Here is a 17567-nt window from a genome sequence, read left to right on the forward strand (position 1 = left end):
CCAGGAGCACACACTGCCTAGGGCAGTGCTATGGAAGAGATGCTGCTTCCCAGCTCCTCCCTTTGGGGCAGATCAGACCCCCATGGGAAGGTTGGCGCTCTTGGGGAACACTGGGAAGCTGCCTCATGAACACACCCAGGCAGGGGCTTTATTTCCTCTGTACTGCTGGGGTTAGGTAGGAAGCAAAGTCCTACCATGTGTTGCTGCACAGAGAAATTTCCATGTAACTCAGCCTCTCTATTCCAGTGAGCTGCCAATCTGGAACCCGAGCGCACTGGAGTGCTCAGCATCAGGCTGACTGAGCCCAGCTGGTTTTAACAAGAAAATGCAAAGGGATGCTTTGGTCTGAGGGCCCTGAACCCCTTTGTGGTGAAGTCCAAAGAGATTTGGGGTAAGTCACACGCTGTGCTTTGCCTGTTGTGTGAGTTGTGCGTGTGTGAAGGTGTGAAAAGCACAAGCATCTCTACCCTTTTGCGACTGCTTCTGTATAGAGAGATAAGCCATCATGTAAGGGGTGTTTCCAAAAGCAGCCACGCCTGACACTGTTCCTGTGTAAGCCAGGAGGGCTTTAGATAAGAGCCCTGTTATCACAGCTGCTCATCTCAGCTGAGATCCTGAGACCCTCTGACTCTCACTGCGCCCGCCAAGCACACGCAGGGGCAGCTCTGCGGCGCTGTCAGCATCTGCTTATCACTTCCTTTAAAACCTCCCTACTTTCCTTCCAGATATTGAGGCTGCCAGGGAGTGGGAGGGGCTGTCCCAAACCAAGGCACTCTACCTGAGCTTGCTCTTCAGTGCTGCAACCTCCCTGCCCAGGGCGTCGTTGCTCTCAGTAGCTTCATCCAGCTCTCTCTGCAGCTTCCTGCGGTTGGCGTTGATGCGCTGGGACTCCTCCTCAGCCTCCTCCAGCTGCCTTTTCAGCTGCTTGAGCCGTAAGTTGCCCTTCTCGGCCTAAAGGGAGAGGTGAGAGTGATGCTTTCATTCAAAGCTGATCTCATAGTCTTGTGTTCCTCACTTCAGTTTCACACTCCAGAGTTTCACCGATGCGTGGCCTGAATCGAAGGCACAAGCTGAAAACTGCAAGAAATACAAAACTACCTGTGCTTTGTGGGAGCAGGATACTGAAGTCAGAGGCTCCTTGTTGTTTCTGTCACTGCACACCCTGTGTTCCTGCCTCTGCCCCTCTGGCGGGCGGGTTTCCCTTAGGGTAACACCTGAACATGCCCCAGCCCAGGACCCACTCTGATACCTGGTCTTTGTACTGCTCCGCTTGCTTTCTCTCGTCCTCCACCTGCAGCAGAGCGTCCTTCAGCTTCTTGTCCTTCTGGCGCAACGTCTTGGCTGCAGCCTGCTTCTCCCTGCAAGGGACAGCACAGCACTGGGTGATGGGGAAGGGCCGTGGTGCTCACCTGCCTCCACGTGTCGCTCATGGAAGTGACCCAGGACCCATCTGTTAAAGGCCTTGCTGAAGGTAACATGGATTCTAAGCAACCTTAAAGGTCACGTTCTCCTGATCAAAACAAACCTGCCCTGCTAGAGGTGCTCCAGGAGGTCTGGTCTAAACCACCAGGGACTTCCTCAAGCAATAATCCTACAAATGGCATGGTGATTAATGGCAATTAATTAACCTGCCATGGGGCAGGTACCCCAAACACAGGGGAGCAGACCCTTCCCTTTGCTACCAGCAGAACGTTTTGACTTAATTGGAACCTGCAACAGCTCGTTACTGCCAACATATATAAGAAATATGAAGTGGAGGAGGGACTTCACCAACCCTTAATGGTACTGGGAGCCCCGTGACATGAATCCTGCTTGCCTTTGTTGACTTGGTCTTACTAACTGAGCCCCCAGGAGATAGTACCTGGCTTCCTGTTCCAGCTGCTCTTCAAGAGAAGCAATTTTGGCCTCCAGAGCAGCGATTGTAGTTTTGAATTTGGACTTCACGGCTCCCTCCATCTCCTGCAGCTTACTCTTCAGCTCTTTGTTCTGCCTCTCCAGTTGCTGCCGGGCATTCTCGTTCTTCTGTGCCGTTGCGCGCTCTGTTGCCAGCTCGTTGTTGAGCTGCTCTGCCTGCAAGGGTGAGAAGGGCGCTGTCAGAGGTGGGGTGTGATCCTCCAGATGTTTGTTCAGAGCCACAGCTGGCTTTGCTGGCCTACAGAGTGACACATGCTGCGCTGAGCTCTACCTGCTGCACCGCTTTCCTCATGCGGTCACCCATGGCGTCGATGTTGCCTTGTTCCTCTTCCAGCTCCTCCTCCAGCTGGGCAATTCTCGCCTCCAGGCGCCGTTTCTCATCCTGGAGGCTTGTCCTGCAATTCACATTCAGTAGGTGGGTGGTTATGGCTCTGGCCAGCTGATTCCCAGAGAACCAGGTCCTTCAGCTAAGCCAGTCATAGGTGTGCATGTGGTGCTGCCAGGGCTGGGTGGCTGTTGGGAGAGGAACAGAACTTCTCTTGGCAGCCATGTGAGGTTCAGCACCACGTTTGCAGCTGTGGGGGTATCCAGGTCTGTGCCTACCTTCCAGAACTCGCACTTGCAAGTTCTTCTGCCATCTCCTCTTTCTCCAGATCCGCTTGTTTGCGAGCTCTCTCTGCAGCAGCCAGGTCCTGGAGGAAAGGAGAAGGCAGCACGGTAAAGAAATGAGCAGGTAAATGCTCAAACAGTTACAGCACGATACTCAGGGCCAAACTTCCTAAAACTGGTATTAGAAGGGTTGTCTCTTTAGCAGAATAAATTGCTGCCCTACCCTAACTCCTAGGAAGTACAGTGAATGCACTTTGTCCAGCCTGTCTGCTAGCTTACTGGGTTTCGGCACAAGACAGCCCTTTAGTGCATGTGGGAGTAACAGCACTGAGGCTTCAGGGCTTCACAGCTACTGAAACAGCCAGTGTTGGGCCACGGAGTTTGCTTCCCTTTCCCTGCTGAACTGTGTCTTCCTCCAAGCTGATTTCTTTTCAGCTCAATCTGGGTACGCTCAGATGTGGATTCAACAACTTTAGTGGGATATAAGTGCTGCTTAGAGCTTTCCATCCCCAATAGCTATGGCAGTCCTGGTTTGCTGCTGAAGGCCACGTGCTTTGTGCTGCTCCAGGTTTCCCACTTTACCTCTTGAAGCTGGATGAGTTCTGCTTCCAGGCCCTTGGCTTTCTTCTCATTTTCTCTGGCTGTAGCAAATATTTCTTCTCTGGCAGCCCGTGCGTCATCCAGCTCTCGCTGGTAGTCCTTCATCTGAGCCTTGTTGGAAAGAACAGCAGAGATTAATTTATGTCTGGCTTTCTACTGAGTTAGTAATGAAGAAATTAGGACAGGACAGAACACACACCTCTGTAGGTAGCCATAATGCCTGCTTAAAGTCTGCTCTCTGCACAGCTCAGCTCACGTGTTGGAAAAGCATGTAAAGAGCAGCAATGCTTCTCCTTGCACACTGCAGCTGTGGCAATGCCTGTGGGCTGTACTGCCCCTGAGTGTCTGAGCTCATGTGCAGGCTCAGTCTTCGTGCTGCATCCCTTGTTCAGCTGTCAGCACATGACAGAGCAGCTGATATAGAGACACAGTGTAAACAGGGAAGTGCTAATTCAGAGCCAACCTGAGTTCTGAGCAGTGCTTCGTGCTCTGGTGTCAAATGTTTGAGCCAGGATGGGAGCCCTGGGGTGGGTTTTGTCCTGTAGGCCTTTCTCTGTGTGGGAATCTCTTTCCTTTGGGTGAGTCCATAGCAGAGTGCTGGCCAGAGAGCTTTGGGGGCTCTCTGCAAGGGTGAGACTTAAGGTTTTCACCATTTGCCATGTGAAGTTTGCTGTTGTCATTGCAACTGAGTGTTACAGTTTGGGTGTTTGAATCTGGGGGTCTGGTTAAAGCCCCTGTCTAACCAGTCAGCTGTAAGAGGTCACACCTCTGTGAGCTTTGGTGCTGAACTCTCCTATTGTAGCCATACAGGAGGCAGGAATGGGAGAAGCTGCTTGTAGGGATACGTACCTGTAACTTGCGGAGCTGTTTGATGGCTTCTTCCCGACCTTTATTGGCAGAATCTGCTTGGCTTTCCAGATCTTTAACATCAATCTCCAGCTTCTTTTTGGCTGCAGCTGCCAGGGCACGCTGCTTCCGCTCGTCTTCCAGTTCCGTTTCATATTCATGGAGCTGATCAGGAAAGAAAGCAAGGTTAGGAAAGTCCTGGAGCACTCTTAAAGCGTGTGTGCCTGGGTCATGTGTGAGCCCCTCTAGTTCTGGGTTGGGATTTCCCTGGCACTTAAAGACAGACTCTGGAGAGGGGCCAGAAGTTTGGGGTTTTGGGGTTTCTACTTGTGGCAATCTGCATTACAGGGTGGTGACAGCAGCTGGCCTTCCCCGCTGTCACAGCGCTGCTGTACGGACAGGCTGTGTCCTGCCGGATCCCATTTCACCGTAACTGGTGTGGCTGTATCTATGGTGTGTCCTTTGGACAGGCAGACACCTGAGCAGCTGTCCTGTTCACCTGCACTGGGAGTACAGGGAAAGGCTCTTCTGACAGCCCCCGACACAGGAACTCCCGTCTGTGCCTCACCTGTGGTGGTGAATTGTGTGCCTGTTGGAACTGGCACTGGAACAGGAGAACCCTCTTGTCCCTTCTCAGTACAATAACCTACTTCTGGTGTTCCTTGGTATCTATGTTATTTGCCCAGCACAAGGCAATGTTACGTTTTCTTCTCATCACAGTGAGGTGATTTAATGCTGGCACAGGGCTGGGGATTTTCAGTGGGGGGGTGAGATGTTCCTGAAGACAGGAATAGGGAATGGTACCTGTTTAAGGAGCTGTCTTCTCTTCTCCTCGTTCTGTTCATCTCTGGCTTGCAGATCTCTGTCAAACTGGCTTTTCAGGGCCTGCATGTTAACCTCCAGCCTGAGTTTGGCATCTTCAGCAGCCTGCAGCTCGTCCTCTAGCTCTTCTAGTTGTGTCTTCATCTCTTCCACTTGCTGTTCCAGGGTCCGTTTCGATTTCTCCAATTCATGGACCTTTCAAGCAGTGAGAATTTAACAGACTCGTTACACACCACAAAAAGACTCCAGTTAAACCCAGCCCACCCCCGCCCCAGGCCATGCTCCAACACAGCAGCTGTGGACAGGTGAGCTCATTTGCACTGAAAAGGGGAAATGAGCCATTTTTTGTACACTTGCAAATCAGTCTTAAAATAACCTGAGGCTCTTTCTCCCAAGCTGAGTATCGTGGCTGGATTTATCCAGCATCAGGAGTAGCTCTGTCCCATCACTGTGATCAGAGAAGCGCTGGGCAGTGGAAGTTTGCTGCTGCTGTGGCACCAAAAGTGAGGCTGGCAGCAGAGTGAAGTGGAACTAATAAGAGCAGGTTTGCAGAGTTCCCAGCTCAGAGCTGCCTGATAAACCTGGACACGATCTCTTGGACTGTCAGAAACTGACTCCAAGCACAAAGACCATCTTCCCATGTTAAAACCAAAGATGGCTTCACCATGTCTCTGGAAAGCTTGGGCACAGCTGGAATAACCTCTGGGATGTGTATGAGGTGTCTGGTCCTGCTGCTTGGGTTTGTGTGCCACACTGGAACAGCAGCCTGTCTGTTACCTGCTGGTTTCAGTTGCTGTGGAAGTTTTCTAAGCCAAAAACTTACATTCTTGCCAACGTCATCTTTGGAGCTGACGAGATCTTCCATTTCAGCTTTCAGCATCTTGTTTGTTCTCTCCAGTTCTTCTTTGGCTTCCAAAGCCTCTTCGAGTGCTCTGGCCAGTGACAAAGCTTTGGTTTCTTTTTCTCTGGCTTCAGCTTCTGCTCTGTCCCTCTCATCTGCGTATTTTGAAGAGATGTTCTTCTCTTCAGCCAGCATCTGTCAGAAGGTAGCATTAATACAGGACATCATTAGTCACAGGGCTTTTCTGCTGCACCTGCCTGGTCAGTTGCTCCTGACAGAGAAGATTCTATGCTTTCTGGCAGACCTGTACATACAGACTACCCCTGTATGTGGAACTGAATTTAGATTTATCTTTTGTATTTATTTTTTTAGTGCTTTTCACAAAACCAGTGGAGTGTCTGAGTTCCAGAGAAGCTGGAACACAGCTGTGATAACCCAGCAAGGGAGGATCTCCAGTCCATACCTGATCAAACTTCTTCTGTTTCTTCTCCAGGTTGGAGACTAGCTGGCGCTGGTTGTCCAAGTCCACCACCAGGTCATCCAGCTCCTGCTGGAGCCTGTTCTTGGTTTTTTCCAGTTTGTCATAAGAAGCAGCCTTTTCCTCAAACTGTTGTGTGAGGCTCTCAATTTCTTTCTGAAGCTTCTTCTTGCCTTCTTCCATGGTTTCTACCGTGCTGGTATATTCTTGTATCTTCTTCTTAGAATCAGAGAGCTGAAATTTAAATTCAGAGGACAAATCTTTATAGCTGTGAGAACAAAGCTTGGCAGAGAAGGTGGACAAGAGACAACCAAGACCCAGGAATCTTCTATTTTGACCCATGTGAAGCTAGTGACCAGATAATCATTGCACAGGCCTCATAAAACACATTAGTGTGAGGCTGTCTGTCTTGGGAGTGTATCTTGGCATTCATCCCTGTCTTAGAGATCACACTTTAAAGAAGAAGGAGACTGGTGGTTCCTTTGTGGAGCTTCTCTGACCCCCCCCGGGCTCACAGCTAGTTCCCTGAAGGTCCCTGTACTGTGCCAGGGCAGTCCTACAGCTCTGAAACCCCTGGAGTTCCTGACTGAACCCGCAATGATGGGACTAGTGATTCAGCTACAGCATCGATACCTGTATGGTCAGCGTTGAGATGTGGCGCTCCACGTTTTGTTTGGCTTCCACTTCTTCATCCAGTTGCTCTTGCAAACTGTTCTTCTCATCCTCCAGCTGACGCAGCTTGGTGGACACGTTCAGCTTCTGCCGCGTTTCTTCCTGCAGCAGCTCCTACAGTCACATCAGTCGGCGACACAGTCGTTAGTTCAGGTCTCTGCACAGCATGTGGTATAAACACTGCAGGTGGGTTGTTCTGGGGTGCCAGCTTACCTGGGTGTCTTGGAGCTGAGATCCTAAGGTTGCAACGTCTTTGGTCAGTTTGATCGTCTTGCTTTCTGCTTCATTGAGCAAACCGGTGACGTTTTCAACCTCAATCTGTGAGCACAGCAGTTAATGAACCCAGGGACTTTGCACAGCTTCAAAATCTTCCCCCAGACATTAGTTTGCCCTAGATTGAAACCTGCACTTGGAATGGGGTCTGGGTCTGCTCCTGAGCTGCTGGGTCACCCAAGCACCAGCAGTGTTTCTAGCTTACCTGGAAGTCACAAGTTCACCTTCATTTGACTGGACAATATGTGGGGGTTAAGTCCTGTGGAACCAAACCCTACACACAAACCCTGCAGCGTCTGCACGTGTCATCTTTGTGACCCCTGAGGCCGGGTGTTTGTCATGTTTAACTGTGTAATAACTGGGGTGGTAGCTCTACAGTTAACGACAATGCTGGGGCCAGGATTCCCCCTACATACCCTCACAGAGCTGTATGAACTGGCCTTCACAAGCCCAAGGTGTCACAGCAGAAGGTTGAAATCCTCCCTACCTGCAACTTATGAACTTTCTCATTGAGCTCTGTCCGAATACGCTCTCCATCAGTGTATTTGGACTGTAACTCTTGCAGCTGTACTTCCAGCTTCTTCTTCTTGTGCTCCACATCTTGTTTGGCCTGACTCAGGCTCCTGACTTCATTAGCTAGTTCAGCATTTTCTTTCTCCAGTGTCTGTTTGGTCTTATCCAAGTTTGCTTTAGCCTGCAAGCATGGAAGGAGGGAAGCTGATGTGTAAAAGGAAGCCAGGCTCTCTAGGGGATAGCTTTTGGTAAGGGGGATCCTTGCTTACCCGTTTGAATTGTTCCAGCTGCTCTGTTAGCTCCTCCACAGCTTGAGTGTGCTTTTGCCTCATCTCCTGGACCTGGGCTTCATGAGTTCGGGTCTCCTCCTCCAGAGCTCTCTTCAGCACTGTGACCTCCTGTTCACGCTTTGCTCTGGAAGGTAACACACAGAAATGGAGCAGCAGCAGCCAGAGTGTTCCAGTCCCTGGGAAAACAGCTCTACGCCATGGTTACTGGTGAGTACTGTGCCAGCCTGTGCTGCACCTCCCTACCTGAGCTCTTGCTGAGTGGCTGTGGTATCCAAAGTATCCTCAAGCTCTGTTTTCAGAGCCTCCAGCTCCTCACCCAGATCTCTCTTCTGTTTTTCTGCTTTGTTTCTTGCAGCTCTCTCTGACTCCAAGTCTTCCTGGAGATCAGAGATGTGAGATTCCAATTCACGGATCTTCTTGAGGGCATTGTTCTTGTGACTGGTTTCTTCTTCAAGCCTGAAAAGAATTTCATTTTCTATATTAAACATATATATATATATATACACACAAAGAAACTTGGAGGCAATCAGTATGCAGAGATGAAAGGTTGGTAGGCTCTGTGAAGGAAAGTACTTAGAGGGGACTGGTGCAGAAGGGACTTGGCAGCTGTGTCAGGGACACAGGGCCTGGAGATGCTGGTCAGCTGATTCAGCAAACGTTTTGCTCGAGCATTGTGCCTCTTAACTTATTCTGTAATATCTTATTACAGAAAATCCCCTGGGAGTCTGGAATGGAACAAGGTCATTGCTGCCTTTTGCCCTCACTACGTTTCATTTGCCATTGGGACAGCAGCTTTCATGACACCTGGGGGCAGATTATGGGCATGGGGACATTTGGAAATCAGGGAAAGAGAGCACGTGGCAAGGGTGTAGTTGAGATGAGGTTCGTGGCTGCAGAGTTTCGGTGCCTGGGAAGGGGAGAGGCTTGCAGCTGGGGCTTTCAGGTTGTGTGCAGGTTCAGGAGCACATACCTGGCCAGGGCAGCCTGCAGCTCCTCCTCCTTCCTGGCTAGCTGTGCCTTCAGCTCTGCGATCTGTGCCTGGAGCTCTGCGATTTGCTCGTGCAGATCACTCGACTCCCCTTCCAACTTCCTCTTCGTTTTCTCCAGTTCCTGCCTGCTCTTCTCCTCTTTCTTCAGCCTCACTGTGAAAGGAAGAGGTTTGGTGTGGGAGTGTGCTAGTGTGAGGAGTCCTTAATCCCATCTCACCCATAGGCAGACAGATGCTGTGGCCTCCAGCGAGGCCGTATGCTTAACTATGGGTCACTGTGCTCCTGAGCCAACACACAGTCCCTTGGTGGTACCACTTGTTTCTAGCCACCCCAGAGAATCAGTTATTCCAGAAGAAGCATTAATTTTTCCTTAATTTTCCTCTCTCCTACTCTTTTGTATGTAAGGAGAAAAACCCCTATCTATGGCTTATGCACCCTGGGCTGCTGATGGTTCTCACACATATAACAGCTTCAGTAGAGGGAACCTGAAAAACACCCCACAGATTCTTTAGAAGTTTTCTCCAAATTCTGTCTATGTTTTTTTGTTGTGTGCAAGGCAAAACAACTGCTCTCAGCCCTTTTGGTCACGTTACCTTCGAGTTCTGAAATCATGGATTCGTGTTTATTTTTCAGCTTTGTGAGATTTTTGGCTTTTTCCTCCTCTTCTGCCAGATTCGTTGTGAGATCACTTACTCTTTCCTCCAGGAGTTTTCTTTCCTTAAGAAAAATAAAATGCTTCTGTTAACAAAAGTCTCTGTCACTGGTGGGTGTGAAATGGCCAAGAAGGCTGAGAGTCTTTTCATGCTGTTTTCATGGTCTCTAATCTGCTGCTCTCAGAATCTCCCTGCTAAGTACAGGGGCCAGTTCAGAGCATCCCCTTTCAGGAAGCGCTGGAATACAGCTCTCTAGGATTCATCACAGACTTTGGGTGAAAGTAGCTGAAAACCAAAAGCCTTGTTTACTGGGGTTGGGGCCACTGTTTGTGTTTGGCTGCTCGGAGTGTTTTGCCTGAAGATGTTGTTACACAACAGACCTCACAACCTGGAGTTCTACACAGTTCTTAAACTGTTTAACTGAGTGTGGAAAGGCTGCCAGAAACTTCTTCACACTGGCTGGACTGGTAGTCTGGGGATCTGTACACCCCTGAGACTGTACAGTCAAGAGAATTCCTGGTACTGTAGTGGAAGAGAGGGGTTTTTCCTCACACAGTGCTTACCTTTGTTAGCTTGTTATTCTGATCTTCCATGATGAGAATATCATCTTCCATTTTCTTTATCTTGCCATCTGCTGTCACTTTTTCAAGTTGCAGTTTCTGCCTTGCAGCTTCTTCCTCCTCCAGCTGTTCCTCAAGGTCCTTTGAGGGGAAAAGGAGTGGAAAGAAAATTCCACTTAGGTTCTAGGAAAAGCTTAATGTTTGTCATGTGTGGGGTACACTGGAGACTGTTGTTTTAAGAACTCAACAGTCTGTAACACTTGCTGGTTTAGGAGGAAAGATTTGTTAAAGTATCATCTCCAGAGAAAAGATTATGTAAAAGTGAGACTGGGAAGAGGAAAGCGCTGGAGGAAAGAGCACCAAGCTCTTACTTCAGTGGCACAGACACATTCTCCAGAGAGCTCAGTAGCAAGCTCTTTCCCTGGATCTGAGGTCTGCCACTCCATTTTTTTCTCTCTGAGACACAGGTTTCTGTCTGTATTTGTCTCTCATGCCTCCTTACCAGCATTTGTTGCTGCATCTTTTTCTTTTCTGCTTGCAGCTGCTGGCTGCGCTCCTCCTCTTCCTCAATTCTGGCCTCCATCTCATGCAGAATCTCCTCCAGCTCTTGTTTCTTAGCAGCTAAACGGACTCTCATCTCTTCAGCCTCAGCATACAGTTCGGTTTCTGCCTGGAGCTGTTCCTGAAGGAGGTTCTTCTCTTCAACAAGCTAGGCAGATAAAGCAGACAGGTTGTTAAAGCTTGCACTCTCCTGCAGTGTATTTCTGCCAGGCAGTCCTGGTGTACAGGCTGGCAGCTCCACAGGTCCCTGTGTGGACACTGGCCTCTATGGACGTTAACTCAGCCTTTGTTCTGGACCACTGCTGAGAAAGCCTTCATTGCATGCAAAGGGAAACACCCTTTACTGCAATAGCTTCTAGAAACAGTGGAAGAAGGGCTAGTGCTTCCCAGAGCTGTAAGTCACCTGCGTGTGCTTCTGTTCCAGCTCCTTCAATTCACTCTCTGCTTTTTGTTGTCTTTCCTTAGTCTTCTGTAGTTCTTCATCCTTGGCCTGCATCTCTTCCTCTTGGCGTGTGACTTGCAGCAGGGGTTTCACCTGGAAATACAGAGTTTGATTTAAGAACAGTTCCTGCCAGTTATGTCACTGAGCGCGGTGCTTAGAGGTGCCAAGCACTGATGGCACCAGTCATGATGTCACTGAGGTGTGGAGGACATGTCCTGCCAAGCCAAGCTTGGCATAAGCATCTTTAAGCCAGCAAGCCTCAGCAGTGTTGCTCTTGGCCACCTCTCCACCAATCCCTGAGCCTGAGAGCACCTCTGTCTCCAAGTGTGTCACTTTTTGAGTGGCTCCAGGCCTGTTTTCACTAGTTGATAACGTACAAAAACTGAACCCAGGCCTCTTCTGTGGGAAAACAGACTCAGTTATTGTGAGTGGCTGACAGGAGGATGTTCAGTGTCCCCATTAGGGAACTCCTGAGCCACTGAGTGCCCCCTAGGCACACAACTCTGCACGATCACAAAGCTCAGGTTTGCCCTGTCTTCCCGCTGCCCACCCCTGTGCAATGATCTCATTCCTGGCAGCTGAGGGATTTTGCATAGTTGGGGACCTTATCATGAATCTCTGCTCAGCTAGTTTGGTTTCTCAGGCTGGAAATAACTTCAGTGTTAATGGCATTATGTAAGTAGCCAGAGTGGCTCCAACCCCTAATTCAGTGCAGGTAACAAGGCTCTTGCCATCAGTGCGATGGACTTAGAGACCAGGCAGGTGCCTGGCTGGGGCACCTCGGTACCCTGGCAGTTCCCTTCTCTTGCAAAGCTGGGGAGAGGTGCACTCACCTTGGTGAAGAGTCTCCACCACTGCCAGTTCCTCAGCTTCAGGTAAGCAGCACAGTTTCTCTGGATGACCTTCATTGCCGTCAGCTGTTGCTGCCTCTTGGCAAAGGCTCTGTGGGTAAAGACACAAAGCAGATTGGGTCAGTTGGAGGATGCAAGGTGTCTGCAAGGGACACTTCTGCAAAGAAACTCTGCCATGAGTCTGCTGTCTGGCCCTATGGTTGGAGAAGTCTGGCCCAAGCTCTTTTGTCCCTTAAACAGTGCCTTTGCTTTCTTGAGGGAAGGTGATAACTCTGTCTAGCTTTCTGGTATTTTATTTAGCCGCCTGGTTTCTGGCCATTTGTGCTCAAACCATGAAGTATGCAGCTAGTTCTGGGTTTGAGCATCCTTCCAGAGTACCTGGGCACTCACAACCTGTATTGATCATCATTCTTGGAACCTGTTGCATTTAAATGTCTTCCCTCAGGAGTCTGAAAGCCTTGGTAGTGTGATGGGTCTTTTCCTTGGAGCGCTTATGTAGGGAGGGTGTAAGTGCCCTTGCAGTGTAAGGGCTTCCCTGTAACTGTACCAATAAACCTCTTCTGGGCAGGAAGCGAGTCCTTCACTGGACACAAGCTCTAATGCAATGCAAATAACAGGTGATAATAAAATGTCTTAGTATCTGCAGTTTGCTATACAGAGAACTAAAGGCAGCTGGAGATGCTGTGCTGCAGGAACCAGCCCTTGCCCTAGAACGTGTTCTTACTTTCTTGCTAGGTAGCCTCTGCTCTGGGCCTGGAAGGCGATGATGACATCTGTGATCTTCAGGTCTCTCTCTTCTTCCAGGTGAGCCAGCACGCCAGTTCTGAAGAAGATTTTACTCTGTCCAATTCTGTACAGGTTGGGGTCGAGCTCTAATGCTTTGATCTGGAAGAAAACAGAGGTGTGTGTTCCCTCCAGTGCTGAGGTTGAGAGTATCACAGATCACTTCTCCTTTCTGTTCGCTCTCAACAGCTTTTAAATCCCAAGTACAGCCCTGTTATGGAAAGACCCAGAACTGCTTTCCTCACCATCAGTATGCAGGCCTGCTTCCCATCCATGAAGCCTTTAGGAATGGCATTTGCAGCAAGAATTTCATATCTGCCAAAAGAGGTTGATGTTAGGGAGTCTGAAACACGTCACAGTGCTTTGCACAAACAAGTGTGGATCACTCCACTTCCACACCCAGCGTTAGGGCCAAGGGAGGGACTCCTACCGCTGCCGGAACTCCTGGAAGACAATCCTGTTGGGGAATCCCTGCCGGCAGATACGGATACCTTCCAAGACACCGTTGCAGCGCAACTGTTCCAGCACTAGATGGGCATCAAGCTTGCCAGCCTGCAAAGGGAATGGAAAGTGGCTTTAGCACAGTAGAAGTTTACCAAACTGTTGCTGGGTGCGTATCTGAAGGCACCGTTCAGCCCCCGTGCCCCAGGAGGGTGAGCGGCTCAGCCTGCTGTAAGCTGAGTGTTTGAAACTTACCCTTTTTTCGTGATTTGGAATGATACAGCGGACGAAGTTGGGATTGGTGTTCCTTAAGGTGGTCATCAGTTTGGTCAGCTGCTCCTTGTAGAGCTGGCCAACAGTACGGAACATGCCCTTCTTGGTTTTGGAAGAGCTGGGGAGGGAGCTTTCTGTCATCTTGGCCATCTGGTCCAGCCCGACGATGCGGTCCACTGGAATACAGAAAGAGAAGTTTGAGTGGAACTGCTCCTGGAAACTGTCCCCATGTCACACCTGTCACTGGTGTTGCTAAACCGCAGCTTCCCGAAGAGACCCACATCTTTCTGTGGCAGGAGAGGTGTACTAACAAATGCACTACAAGTGCCTTCTGGTGAACAGCCTACTCCTGCCAGACACGAGAATGAGCCTCTCTAACTGCTGGCAGAATGCAGCAACTGAATGTGCAGAATTTATTTTACATTTGCTCCAGACAGGACAGTCCTTGTGCAAAATACCCAGCTGGTCGGTTGGCATCAGAGCCAGGAACAACCACTACCAGCTCTGGACTCCCCTCTGCTACCCAGCAGTTCTCAAAGGCCGGCTGATAATCTCCCCCCTTTATGTGGTAATTTTGAGCCTCCTTGCTGGTGTTTGCTTGCACATTTATGTCCATGAATTAAACATCCTGCAGTGTATGTGTTACAGGTCCACAAAAAGTTTTTAAAAGCCAAGTGGTTTATGTGCCTGCAGACATTCTTCTGATGGAGGTTGGTTGTGATTATCCATCTCTGGTGAGAAGCATGCAGGACATCTGGGAGAGGAGCATATCAGTTAAGTCCTCCATAACCCCCAACAGTAACCTGTGTTAATGAGGTCTCGATATCACATAGCCAGCAGCATTGTGACAGTGCAATGAGTCTTTTTGTTCTGTTGCTGAATACTATTAAGGAAATTTCTTGCTAGTGCTTAGAGCTTTCTAACAATACTTTCCGTTAATACATCTTTAGAAGGCATTTTCTTGTTTCTTAGCTCAGTCTTGTATATACTTATCATTTCTGAGCTTGTGTGCTGCCAGCAAGGGATGGCTGCCAGAAGGTTCTAGCAGAAGTTTCTCCCTTGAACCCACGTTACTGATTGAGTTGTGATTCATACCATCTTTCCAAAGGTCTGCGACGAATTTGTCTGAAGACTGGTTCAGCAGAGAGGTCACGTTGTCATTCAGTGGGTCCATGTTCTTGGTTAGCCAGGCAGTGGCATTGTAGGTAACCTGCAGGAAGCAGCACTACATCAAGAGTCTGGTCTTGATAAAGAAATCTGGAGTGCCCCAGAACATGGGGCATGGCATTAACAGGAAATCAGAGAAATAATCATAATGGAAAAAGCTTCCTGTGGCTGAGAGTTGAGCTGAGTATTTATTCTTACATGTACCAGCATCTGAAAGGCTTTTTGCAGATGTGTCCATGGCAGGGCAGGTAAAAACCTCTGCTTGCTAGAAAGAAATCCAAATTACTTGGATTTTCAGTAACTCCAGTGCCAGTTATTTTTTGTGAGCTTAGCGCAACCAGGAGTGTTTTGCAAATCTTATTTTACATGTTATGTAATTATAGAGCTTAACACCTACATTGCATAATTAAACTTGCCCCTTATCAGTGCAGGTACCAGACTGTTTCTGTTTTTGCTCATAATCAAAGTTCCCTGAGCCAGAAGAGGGGAATCTGCCCCGTACCTTCCCAGCGTAGTGCATTATACAGAACTCAGTTTTATCCTTGAGTTGCTTGGGCTTCTGGAATTTGGCGTGGCTGCCTTGTTCTTGACATAGTTTCTCCACAAAGGATGTGTCGGTGGCTTTGGGGAACCAGCACTCTTCATCCAGCAGGGCCAGGACACCTGGAGGGTTGGTCTGCAAAGTAAGCAACACCCAATCAGCATCATAACAGGCAGAGACAAAGGAAGAGCACCACCTGCCTCATCCAGCATGTCACGGATCCTCCCAGGCAACAGAGGCTCTGGAATGCCTCCAGTGGCTCTCTTCTGCTGACAGATAGCTGGCTGGGACGAAACCTAGGTAGAAACCCAGTGACAGAGAGAGAAACTTACTGGTCTCTCAATCAGCTCAATGCAAGGTTGCAGGTCAAGGCCAAAGTCAATGAAATTCCATTCAATGCCCTCTCTCTGGTATTCCTCTTGCTCCAGTATAAACATGGTGTGGTTGAAAAGCTGCTGGAGTTTCTCATTGGTGTAATTGATGCACAGCTGCTCAAAGGAATTGATCTGGGAGGAGAGAAAAAGGGAATTCCTGAGAAAGAGACCTTCAAGAAAGACCTTAAATGACAAGATTTTCTATCTTCTACTTATTTTTGCATATTACAGTAATTCAAACATAAGGATTCATAGTTTGCTAATGTAAAGTCTTGGAAAATTACAGTCAGCTCTCAAGTGGTGGATCTTCATCCCGGGACTTGTCCAGCCAGCCATAAAAGGCAGATGCTGGCTCTGAACCCCAAGCCCCTCTGCAGCCCCTCCTGCCCCAGCCAGGGCAGCAGCATGTGGGCCATGTTGGCCAGGGGCTGTTAGCCAGCTTGAAAGGACCAAATCAGGTTTTTGGCTCTGCACTTGGATTTTTGTTGTTTTGCATCCAAACCCCTGTCTGATAACAATGAGTTCAGCCAGCATGTGACCCTCAGTACGTACCTCAAAGATCTCAAAGCCAGCAATATCAAGGATCCCCAAGAAGGAAGCGCCTTGTCGTTTTGTCTTATCAAGAGCTTTGTTTACACGAGCCAGAATCCACCGGAAGAGACGTTCAAACTGTGCCTTGGCCAAAGCCTCTATGGCAAAGTCCGCCTGGAAATGAAGAGAACCTTGTAAGTAAAGGAAGAAGCCCAGTTAGCTGGTAACTTCTGTATGGACACTGAGCCAGGACACTGACTTGGCAAGACATAGGAAAGAAAGAAGAGAATAGCTTCAGGAAAGCTGAGCTCAGGCTGAGCAAGTGCATACCTGCTCTTTGGTCTGAGCTTTCTGAACGACATCTCGTCCGACTTTGATCCTTGGGGTCAGAATAGATCTCGTGAAATCCGTCACGTTGATCCCCATCAGGTGACATACTTTTTGTGCAGCTGGAAGAAAAGAGTAAGGCTTTACTTCTGACTGAATTTTCTGTTAGCAGGTCAGTAAGTGCAAATGCAAGCAGCCCAGCAAGTGTGTGAGGTCATGTCTCTTCCTTAAAAGCTCCTCTGTTGTGTGTACAAGAGGTGCCACTCACTGTAGAAGTCATTATTCACCATCCAAGCAGCAAATTCACTGCTCATCAATTCATGGCTTGGGGATTACTAGAAAAGGTAATGATAATTGAGCTGATTTTAAGCATGGTATATCTTTTAAAGTCTGTGGAGTACTTATGCAATAGCAATTAAATAAAAATACTGATAAGGACTGTTTACTCAGCTGCTATTTGATTAATTTATCAGTGTTAACTAAATATTTCCAGTGGCAAGCCATACCAGTATTGTCTGGCATAGAAGCTTGGTCAGTGTTTCTCTCCTTCTTGAAGACGATGTTACCCAGTTGCAGGACAGATGACACCACCCTCAGCACAGCTGTAAGAGAAAGACAATATAAATGAGGAACAGGATGGACACGTTCTCAAAGCTCTGTTCTCTGCAGTAACGAAGGCTCATTCAGCTCCTGGTGGTGGTGAGTCCCTCTGGAAGGAGCCAGGCTTGCCTCAAAAGGCTGTGCCGTGAACAGCAGGAGTTGGAGCTGACCCAGCAGTGTCTCAGGGGTCTGCGCTGCAGAGAGGACACCCCAGTCTGGGAGCTCCAGCACCTCTGAGGTAAGTTGGGCTGGGTCCCCAGGCAGAGCCTGAGTCTGGGGAATTCATCTCCCACACATTTATATATAACAGAGAGAGCGCTGCCCTGTGTGTCACAAGCTGCTCTGCTCATCACAGAGACAGTTTCCCTTTGGCAGGGACTCTATCCCAAAACACCTGGGGATCCTGCAGTGTTTCTTTCACTGTGTTTCCAGCCAGCGCTGCCAGTTTAAACCTTTGAGGGAGGTGACTGTTCTCACCTTACAAGGAGATCTAATTATGATCTAATTATGCGCTGAGGTGGTTGTTGGAAAAGTTCTACCTTTGCCATTGCTGCAGGGGGTACAGCTGGGAGCAGCTGAACCCAGTGGTGCAAACAACATGTCTGTGGCTTCAGTC

At 49.0% G+C, this 17567-nt stretch overlaps 1 protein-coding gene across 1 annotated transcript; it reads right to left on the reverse strand.

Annotated features, from left to right (window-relative positions):
* Positions 1–774: 774 nt before the first annotated feature.
* On the reverse strand, positions 775–16913 carry MYH11 (myosin heavy chain 11; the record flags this gene model as incomplete). Its single annotated transcript, XM_084271066.1, has 31 exons — positions 16858–16913; positions 16355–16473; positions 16046–16198; positions 15452–15625; positions 15081–15254; positions 14507–14621; positions 13394–13587; positions 13128–13249; positions 12943–13012; positions 12639–12799; positions 11897–12005; positions 11025–11156; positions 10563–10769; positions 10064–10201; positions 9441–9564; positions 8829–9000; positions 8102–8314; positions 7838–7982; positions 7543–7749; positions 6996–7100; positions 6744–6896; positions 6096–6344; positions 5615–5827; positions 4774–4986; positions 3973–4134; positions 3106–3234; positions 2518–2606; positions 2186–2309; positions 1862–2070; positions 1250–1358; positions 775–951 (listed from the first exon to the last, which is right to left on the reverse strand). The coding sequence occupies exons 1-31, from the start codon at positions 16871–16873 to the stop codon at positions 775–777; spliced, it is 4677 nt and encodes a 1558-aa protein (XP_084127192.1). The 5' UTR covers positions 16874–16913.
* Between the last annotated feature and the right edge of the window lie 654 nt (positions 16914–17567).

Source organism: Gallinula chloropus (genome assembly GCF_964237585.1).
Source record: "Gallinula chloropus genome assembly, chromosome: 15".
In the NCBI taxonomy this organism is placed as follows: domain Eukaryota; kingdom Metazoa; phylum Chordata; class Aves; order Gruiformes; family Rallidae; genus Gallinula; species Gallinula chloropus.